General features: G+C 43.4%; 1 protein-coding gene across 1 annotated transcript; it reads right to left on the bottom strand.

The window, feature by feature from the left end:
• Positions 1–3,106: 3,106 nt before the first annotated feature.
• On the bottom strand, positions 3,107–7,566 carry ZFP62 (ZFP62 zinc finger protein). The gene is made up of 2 exons (XM_011976826.1): positions 7,495–7,566; positions 3,107–6,991 (listed from the first exon to the last, which is right to left on the bottom strand). The coding sequence occupies exon 2, from the start codon at positions 6,798–6,800 to the stop codon at positions 4,278–4,280; it is 2,523 nt and encodes an 840-aa protein (XP_011832216.1). The 5' UTR covers positions 6,801–6,991; positions 7,495–7,566; the 3' UTR covers positions 3,107–4,277.
• Positions 7,567–10,451: the final 2,885 nt, after the last annotated feature.

The raw sequence follows: 10,451 nt of genomic DNA, 5'->3' as shown, positions 1-10,451 counted from the left end.
AAAACACAGGGGAAACAAAATATGCCACGTGAGTGAGCAAGCTGCCCAGGCCAGAGAAGCAAGCATGAGGCAGCCCTCGACCCCCAACACGTGTGGTTACTGGCCTCAGCCGGAGGCTCCTCTGCTGAGCCCTTTTGCAGCCCCACAAAGACAAAACATGTTTGTTTAGAGACAATGGATTGCTTACTTAAAAGCAAGATACCTCTCAGGAACATCCAAAACATCACTTTTCTCATGTTTCTTCTGAAGTTGTGTCTGAGTAGGGGGTGGTCCTTGAGGGATTTCCTTGACTTCCAGGTAAGAGTTGTCCTCCATTACCCAAGCATCTAGATGCTGAGTCCCTGGACAGGGCCACTACACTTACTCATCAGACTTACTCCATACATTCTTATGCAAATACTTCTCATTCTAGGCAGCCTTCTAAGGACCTGAACACTACTAATGCTTCCAACCCTCATTACAATCTATGAGGTTGCTACTATTATCATCTTTACAAAAGACAGGTGAGGGCCTGGCATGGTAGCCTGTGGCGGCTCAGGCCTGTAATCTCAGCACCTTGGGAGTCTGAGGCTGGACAGATTACTTGAGGGCAGGAGCTCGAGACCAGCCCAGCCAACAATGATGAAACCCTGTCTCTACCAAAAATACCAAAGTTAGCCTGGCATGGTGGTGCATGCCTATAATCCCAGCTACTCTGGAGGCTGAGGCATGAGAATTGCTTGAGCTCAGGAGGTGGAGGTTGTAGTGAACTGAGATCATGCTGCTGCACTCCAGCTTAGGCGACAGAGCAAGACTGTCTTTTTTTTTTAAAAAAAAAAAAAAAAAAAAAAAAAAAAAAAAAAAGACAGGTGAGGACATTCTAGTTTAGTTTCTTGCCTAAATTCATCTGGAAAAAAGTGAGAGTCCTTATTTGAACTCAGGTTTACTGGTAGAGAGACCATGTCCTCAGTCACTATACTTCACTGCCTCTACACAAGTTTCCTGCAGTTTCCTTAGCACAATGACACTATCCACAGCCTCAGAAAAACTGCCAGGTCTAAATGAGAACGGCTCCTCAGTAGGAAGAAAATTGAAGTACTATATTCTGCTTCCTTCTCCATCGCTCTAGGTCAAGGCCCTTAGCTGAAGCTGGAGAAGAGGAATGAAGGGTCTTCCCAGCCCAGGGACTCCCTGGGTACAGCTGTGGCAAATTCCTCAAGGTCTTGATGCAGACAGACGTCAGGTCCCCAATGTCTGTCTTCAGCTAACACATCTTCAGGTGTTGTCCTAGTGGTGATCCTCTTGTTTTTGAATCCCATGAAGGAAAATTCCCCTGCATTGCAGGACTGGTGTTCAGTACCGTTTCACACCCAGTGTCTCCATACATGAAACACGAAATTATTTTCCAGGCTTTCACCTTCAAATTTGCTAAGAAAAATGTGCACTCCTATGGAAGGCTATTCCATACTCACTGTTTCTTTTCAGGCTTTTCCTTTCTCTTTCTCCTCCCCACTTTTCCCTCCCCCTTTATTTTTCCCACTTGCATATCATTCTCTGGAAGGAATTGGGGGTGGTCCCTAAACCACGTTCCGTCCCTGGTCTGAGCAGGCATAGCTGCACCAGTTCATTAGGTCTGTGCTACAACGCAGACCCCTCATGTCTGGGAGCAGCCTGCATGGCTTGTTTCTGGCTGTAGGTGCACTTGAGGACCTGGGCCCATTTCCGGAGCATGTGAGTAGATGGGGGCCGCAGTAGGAGCTTGTCTGGTGCTTGGGGGGCTGAGGCACTCAGAATCCCCACCTGAGCTGTGGCCATCCTCTCCTTTGTTATTTAGCCCGCATCTTCCCCAAAAGTAGACAGTGCCTTAGGTTCAGCTGGAGCTCAAGTATGGGAGCTCTCCTGTGTGAGGAGCACATGGAAACCTCAGGTTAAAAACAGCCAGCGCTGGTCTCATCTTCAGCAAAAGGAAGCCCAATTCATGTCCCCACGACTACTGGGAACAAGTACTCCACGGCACCCTCCTTCTTGCCCAGACACCAGCCCTGCCAGAGACCAGCCCTGCAGGAGGATGCCTGGGCACTTCTATAGCTGCCTTTACTCAGGTCATCCCAGTTCCTATTCCTCTCTCAGAAAACCCAATTCAACGTCCTGCCTAGATGTCACCACTTCCTCCCTCTTGGTTGGTCCTAGTCACCGTTCTCTGATCACGTGCAGTCTTAATTCAGACATCCATTAGGGTGGTTCCGCTCACAGCCTTTCTCCTTTTATTCATCCTTACCTGCCAGCATCTACTCCTGCTGCCATCCTCTCCCACCCAGTACGTGGACAGGGACGGTGCCTAGTAAATCCTCAAGTATTTGCTGAATAAACCAGTCCAAGTCTGTGTATAGGGTCAGGCTTCCCAGTGTCATGTGCAAAGAAGGATAGAGAGCAAGTATGACCAGAACAGTCCAAAGTGGAGCAATGGCAGAAATGCTCCATCTCCCTTTCTTCCCTCAACTACACCCTTCCCCACTGCAGCCATCAAAACTTACTGGTAGAGGTTTGGATACAAAGTGAAAGAATTATACTCCTAGAAAAGAGCATGGAAATTATCTGGCTAGAGAGGTAGGAGTCCTAGAGGGAGATGGGAAACTACATGGCTGAGATTGTTCTCTTGTAAAGACAGTGGGTTTTGAAACCAGAGACCAGACTTAGAATTCAGCCTTTACTGATTGGCCCACTCACAGTATTCTCAGACAGGTTACTCAATTCTCAGAAGAGTCTATTTTTACCCTTGAGTTACCTAGTTAACAGCTTCATACACAGCAGTATTTTATGTTCAATTCTACACAGTCCTGTCAGAGCTGTGTGTGGTGACTGACCACTCACACAACTTACCTGCTCCCATGGGTTAGGATCTAGCCCAGTATGAGGATCACATGGCTCCACTGTGGTCTCCTCAAAATCTATCCTGTGCTCCTCTTAGGGAGGCACCTTCTAACTTCTGGTGAAACCAGCCGAGCTGCTAGCCCTGTGGGATGAGTCCACTGCCCTCTCTGGTTTGGATCTGGTATATAACTTACCCCACACAAAGATCTGACACATAAATGGCTCTTGGGTATCCTGCATCTAAACTCACAGCCCGTTTTGATTTAAGGAATTTCTTTATTGGAATTCCACTTTACCTCGCCACAAGGAGCTGGCTTTCATGACAAAGAGAAAGTGAGCCCTGAACAAAGTATTCGTTAACATTTTACAACAGACAATATACACATATACTGCATGACATCTTTACAGTAACATATTCCAAACAATCAAACATTTAACAGGATTAAGAAACATTAATTTCCTTCTCTCTAGATGACTGGTGCTTAGCTTTTTAGCTTCTGCACTAAGATGCGTTCCTTCTCAGCATTTCTATTCATAGGAATCCCTGAATCAATTCTGTCATGTAAGGTGCAAATTCATGTTGACGGTGTGTTCCATTAGTTACTGAATGTGTCAAAATCCTCTCCACGGTAGAACCTTTTATTGTAGCATAATGTGTGAATACCACTTCCAGGTTATCCCTCATCACAAATTCATCATTATGGGAGTTCATCTGAAACTTTAAAAAAGTTTCATCCATTCAACTAATGTATCACAATAGTACGTTCATCAATTTGCATTTTTTATGAGTGACTCTCTCCTATCTCCTGTTAGACTTGTAAGTCTATACTTTCTACTTTTCCTAAAACGAAATCCAAATTTTGTTTCAGAAGTCATCATCACTGCCCCTCCCAAACCAATTACATCAAGTTTATACTTAAAGACCACTAATATTAAGTAAATTTATATTCCCTGAAACCTACCTCTCCCTGAATTTGTCTGTTGGAGGCCTTTCTCAGTTTTCCCACTGACCAATGTGTAATTGGGATTCAAAGCTATACCTGAATTTCCTACATTTCTAGTGACAGACTTTACCAAACATGAACTTTCTGATGGTGATTATGTAACTTCTAATTGAAGTCCCTTCCTCATCTGTGTTTTATGTCCAGAAATGTCTACTAATTTTGAAGACATTGCTTCACATTCCATCACTTGGGTAGGTTTTTATCTCAAGTATGGACTATTTTATATCCCATAAGCGCTGAACTACTTTGATACTGGAGCCTTTCTTGCTCGCTATGATTGACAATCACATAGAAAGGATTCCTCCCAATCCTCTAGGATGGTTCCATTTACACTGTGTAAATTACAAGCCATGACCCCATACATTCTCACATTCATAAGGTATTTCTTCCATTTGAGTTCAGAGACTTGGTGAGCTCTGCCTGCTACAGAGGCAGCCTCATCCTGCTCCCATCCAGGGCACTCCCTCCCTCATAGGTTCTCTTCTGGGATGTGCCACTATAACTTCCCACATATATCACACTTAAAGACTCCTCTCCAGTATGGGTTCTTTTATGCTTGGTGAGATTTGATCGGATATTGAAAGCCTTACCACACTCATTACATCGGTATGGCTTCCTTCCAGTGTGGATCCTTTTGTGCTGGTCAAGGACTGATCTATAATTGAAGGATTTCCCACACTCACAATTATAGGGCTGCTTCCCCTGGTGGACACTTTTATGGTTGATAAGACTTGAGTGTGAGATGTATGCCTTCCCACACTCATCACATTCATAGGGTTTCTCACCTGTGTGGATCCTTTTATGCACTGTGAGGCCTGAGCTGTTCCTGAAGGCCTTCCCACACCTATCACACACATAGGGTTTCTCCCCTGTGTGGACCCTCTTGTGCTGAGAAAGGAGAGAGCTGTAACTGAAAGATTTCCCACACTCGACACACTTGAAGGGTTTCTCTCCAAGATGGACTCTTTTATGGCTTATAAGAGTTCTGCTTGAGAAAAAAGCTTTTCCACACTCATCGCATGGATGCGGTGTCTTGCCGGGGTGGGTACTTTTATGGTTAATAAGGCTTGAGTGTGAGATGTAGGCTTTTCCACACACGTCACATTCATAGGGCTTCTCCCCAGTATGGATTCTCTTATGAACTTTAAGGCTTGAGTTGTTTCTGAAGACCTTCTCGCACCTGTCACATTCATAGGGTTTCTCTCTAGTGTGGACCCTTTTGTGCTGAGAAAGGAGTGACGTGTAATTAAAAGATTTCTCACACACATCACATTTGTAGGGCTTCTCCCCAAGATGAACTTTTTTGTGGTTTATAAGGGTTCGGTATGTGATGAAGGCCTTCTCACACTCATCACACTTAAAGGGCTTCTCCCCGGGGTGGACGCTTTTATGATTTATAAGGCTCGAGAGGGAGATGTACGCTTTCCCACACTCTTCACATTTATAAGGTCGTTCCCCAGTGTGGATTCGTTTATGTACCTTAAGGCCGGAATTATTTCTGAAAGCTTTTCCACACTCATCACACCCAAAGGGTTTTTCCCTGGTATGAATCCTTTTATGCTGCTCAAGGGCAGAGCTGTAGTTGAAGGATTTCTCACAGTAGCTACATTTATAGGGCTTCTCCCCAAGGTGGATTCCTTTGTGATTTTTAAGGCTAGAGCGTGAGATATAGGCTTTCCCACACACATCACACTTATAGGGTTTCTCCCCAGTATGCAGCCTCCTGTGGACTTTGAGGCCTGCATTGTTTCTGAACGTTTTCCCACACACATCACATACATAAGGTCTCTCTCCGGTGTGAATAGTTCTGTGCTGAAGAAGAAGTGAGTTATAACTGAAGGACTTCCCACACTCCTTACACTCATGGGCTTTCTTTCCAGGGTGAATGCTTTTATGGACTGCGAGGCCTGAGCTATAGCTGAATGCTTTGCCACAGACATCACACTTGTAAGGTTTCTCTCCCGTGTGGATCCTTTTATGCACTATGAGGCCTGAGCTGTTCCTGAAAGCCTTCCCACATTCGTCACATTCATAAGGTTTCTCTCCAGTGTGGATGACTTTATGCTGAATGAGAAGAGAGCTATAATTAAAAGATTTCTCACACTCATCACATTTATAGGGTTTATCTCCAAAGTGGATGCTTTTATGGTTGAGAAGTGTTCTACAAGTAATGAAGGCCTTCCCACACTCATCACATTCATAAGGTTTCTCGCCCGTGTGGATCCTTTTGTGGACCCTAAGGCCAGAGCTGTTACTGAAGGTTTTCCCACAGATGTCGCATTCATAGGGCTTCTCCCCCGTGTGGATCCTTTTGTGGACTCGGAGCCCAGAGCTGTTCCTGAAGGCCTTTCCACACTCACCGCACTCATAGGGCTTCTCCCCAGTGTGGATCCTTTTATGCTGGTCCAGAACAGAGCTATAATTGAAGGATTTTCCACATTCATCGCATTTGCAGTTCTTCTCCCCAGAATGGGTGCTTTTGTGGTTTATGAGGCTGGAGTAGGACATGTAGGCTTTCCCACATTCCTCACACGCATACGGCTTCTCCCCAGTGTGGATCCGCTTGTGGACCCGAAGGCTGGAGCTGCTTCGGAAGGTCCCTCCACAGTCGTCACATTCATAGCGCTTCTCCCCAGTGTGCATAATTTTATGTTGAACAAGGCGGGAATTGTATTTGAAGGATTTCCCACATTCATCACATTTATGTAATTTCTTAACAGCATTGGTTTTCTGCTGTAGACTAGGGTGGGAGGTTCCATTAATGTTCTCCACACATTTGCCTTGCTCACTGCCTCTCTGTCCTACAGGCATAGTCTGGTGTGTGATATGCTGTGGGCTCAGACGCAAGCTCTTCTCAGATGTCTCACCTTCCTGTTCTGTCTTTATATTTGCTGTACTCTTCGCTGTGCTGATTGCTTCCCTGATGCAGCTTTTGTCTTCCTTCATCCTGTTTTCCACAGGCTTTTCCTGCTGACTCTCTACCTTGCTATCCCAAACACACGTGTCACCAACCTTAGACTCAGGCACAGGATCTCTGTGAAGACCTTCCCCTTTTGGCCACTTAGATTCTGTATTTCCAGCATTTGCATATTCTTCAGTTGGTTCCTCATCCTCAGTGCTCGTCTTCAAATGTGACACTAAACCAAGAAAATGAAAAGGACACCTGTTCACTCTCTTTAAAAACAAACAAACAAACTGGAATAACAACAAACAACAAAGTTTGCTCGCTCAACTGACAAACACTTACTGACAACACACCGTGTGATAAGTACCATGTACTGTTTTTTAAGTACTAGGGATACAACAATGAATATAACAAAATTTCTGCCCCTGTGGAACTAATGTTAAAATGCTAGAGCCCTAGATTTTCAATGGAACAATGAGCTTTTCTATTTTTGCATAACAGCTTAGCATTGGGCAAGGTGAAATGATTCACAGAACCATGGGCAACACCAATCAGTTTTTAAACAATGTCATCCAGTCATGGAAAAACAAACAAAAGGGCAGAAGAAATCTCTGAGGAATAGAAGCAGAAATATTCCTAAGTAAGACAAAAGTTAGGTGAAACTTTTTTTTAAATTATGAAAAGTGAGACAAAATCAGCAGAGGACAGACAACACTAAAGAGAAAAAATCAGTACCTGGGGAGGGGTACCAGGGAGGCTATGAAACCATGAAGACAGTTACTGCAGAGATGAGAAAGAAGGCAACCTGCATATTACATATTAAAATATATCATTAAACCTCTATAATTAAAATAGTGTGGTCCTGGTACATAGACAGGCAGAGGGAATAGAACAGGAAGTCCAGACATTGTCCCAGGTAGACGCAGGAATTAATAATACAGACGATATCTGCAATTACCAGAGAAAAGATAGTCCTTTTAATAGTGTTGTAACAACTATGAAGCCATATGGAAAAAGATAAAATAAAAAGGGCCGGGCGTGGTGGCTCACACCTGTGATCCCACCAAAATCAGGGCCGGGCGCGGTGGCTCACACCTGTGATCCCACCAAAATCAGGGCCGGGGACGGTGGCTCACACCTGTGATCCCACCAAAATCAGGGCCGGGTGCGGTGGCTCACACCTGTGATCCCACCACTCTGGGAAGCTGAGGTGGGCGGATCACGAGGTGAAGCGATTGAGACCACCCTGGCCAACATGGTGAAGCCTTGTCTCTAGTAAAAATACAAAAATTAGCCGGGCGTGGTGGCGTGCACCTGTAATCCCAGCTACTCGGGAGGCTGAGGCAGGAGAATCACTTGAACCTGGGAGGCAGAGATTGCAGTGAGCCGAGATCGTTCCACTGCACTCCAGCCTGGTGATAGAGAGAGACTCCATCTCAAAAAAAAAAAAAAGGAAAAGAAAAAGATATAATTAGATCCCATTCTTCACACCACACACACACAAATAAACTCCATACGGAACAGAGCTCTAAATATAAAAGAGCTGTACAAATGCTGGAAAACATGGGTAAATGCCTCCACAACTTGAGTATAGAGAAAGTTTTCTAACAATGACTCATACGCAACAAAAGACTGATATGTTTTCAAAAATTGAAGAAAAATAAACTAAAAATCATGCAGGTAAACAGGCAAAAAGATAAACAGACAATTCTTTTAAGTGATCCTTAAACATTCAACTTGATTCATAATAAGAGAAAGGCAAGTAAGAACTACTGTAAAACACCACTTCTCACCTGTCATATTAGCAAATGTTCAAAGCTTGACAATACACTGTTGACAAGGCTGTGGAGGAAACAGGCACTCTCATACACTGCTGGGAATGCAAACCGGCACAGCCCTTTTAAGGGGAATTTGCCAGTATCTAACAAAACCATATATGCATTTACCCAGAAATCCTACTTTATGAATTTATAAGGAGGATAACCCTCCAAAAAATATAAAACACATACGTGCACAGAGTGATGATTCATTATAGCATTATTTGTCACTGCAAAATCTGGAAACCTACGTAAATCTCCAAGCACAGAATACTGGTTAAATAAACTGGCACATATGCACAATGGAGTATTAAAAAAGGATGAGGAGCATTTCTGAATTGATATGGAGCAATTTGTATATCCTAAAGTCAAAAGGTCAAAGTGAAAAAGAGTAATATACATGCTACGTTTTGTGTAGGAAAGAAAACAGGAAAAGAAGCACGTATGTGTTTCTCTTTATAGTAATGATAAACCAGAAAACAATGAGGTTCATTGCCTACAACGGAGGAGTGTGGAGAATGGAGCAGAAGGAATGGTGGAGAGAGAGAGACTGAGTATATAGCCTTTTTAATAGTTTTTACTATACAAAATACATGATAATATTCTACATATTCAAACAATAAAATTAAACATCAAGAGGATGGGAAAGGGGAAAAACTGCTAAAACAGAAAACAAATCAACCTACTTGCATTTCACATGAATACCACAATCGCAGGAAGAGAACAAACAAAAAGGAAACATAGAACTAATCCAGGCAACTTAGAAACTATTTGACTCCATAAGTCCATTCAGTCTGGGGAAAGCTGGAGGCCGGGCAGTGGCAGTGGGAAGACGTACAAACAATTCAACTGTTAGCAGGTTTTCTGCAGAGGTATGAACAGCAATTCTGAAACAACTTAAGATGTATTAAGAACTTGAGTAAATGTGTTGATTTTGTTGGGCTCAGGGCTCTCCTAAAGAAAGGGACATAAAAATAAGGAATAAAGGAAGGCAAAAATGAATCCTGGGATGAATCCGAAGTACTGGTGTGAACTTATGATTTCTAAATCACATATATGTGCACGCATGTATATTCAAGTCCGTATAGCTGTATGCATATATCTGCATGTATTTCCTAGTTCTGTTTGCTGAAAGCCCAAAAAACAAAAACACTCCAGTGGTAATGAGCACATCTAGTACCCTCATTCTGGGTCTCTATTACCATTACTTACTAAAAGGAACCACAGCTTCTCAAAGAAATGGCTGATTTCAGGCTGAGAGCAGGAAACATACAAGAAGAGCATCATGTTACACCAGCAAGTAAAGAGAGGCTCAAAAACAGGGTAGGGACATGCTGCAAGACCCAGCCTGCACATCCAGTGTTCAAGTACCATAATAACTTTAGGCACCATAATAACTAAGTATAGTGATACACTATGAACCACTGAAGATAGGCTTTCATGAGTCTACACAGGTACAAACAGGGTAGAAATGGAGGCCTCTTGCTTACAGCAGAATGTGAGTGCTGGTTGATAAACGTAGAAGGAATATCAGAATTGGAAAAATCAGCATTCTGCAACTATCAGAGTAAAGACTGGATCAGGAGAGAATCATCAATGAATTCCACGTCTAAGAGGAAATTCTGAAAGGGGCAGGATATCTGCATAGTCTTAAATATTTATAATGCTTAAGTTATTTACAAGGGGGAAAAATGCAAGAGTAGAGAGACAATGCCTTGGCCAGGTGTTCTAATTTAACACCTCCAGTGGGGCAGATGGACATAACATGCTTTTAGTAGGGAGAAGGACACATCACCAATGAGAATGCATTACCTGAACTGAATCAGCAGGTAAACTCAAAATGAAAAATGTTTTCTACTAAAACAGAGGGTGGAG

The sequence above is a fragment of the Mandrillus leucophaeus genome, unplaced genomic scaffold, assembly GCF_000951045.1.
Source record: "Mandrillus leucophaeus isolate KB7577 unplaced genomic scaffold, Mleu.le_1.0 Scaffold170, whole genome shotgun sequence".
NCBI classification, from domain to species: domain Eukaryota; kingdom Metazoa; phylum Chordata; class Mammalia; order Primates; family Cercopithecidae; genus Mandrillus; species Mandrillus leucophaeus.
The sequence above is the reverse complement of the archived record's forward strand: the minus strand, read 5'-3'. Positions and strand labels throughout refer to the sequence as shown.

Bases quoted from the DNA above. Each gene is read 5' to 3' on its own strand.
- ZFP62 (XM_011976826.1), bottom strand. From the start codon at position 6,800: ATGAAGGAAGACAAAAGCTGCATCAGGGAAGCAATCAGCACAGCGAAG.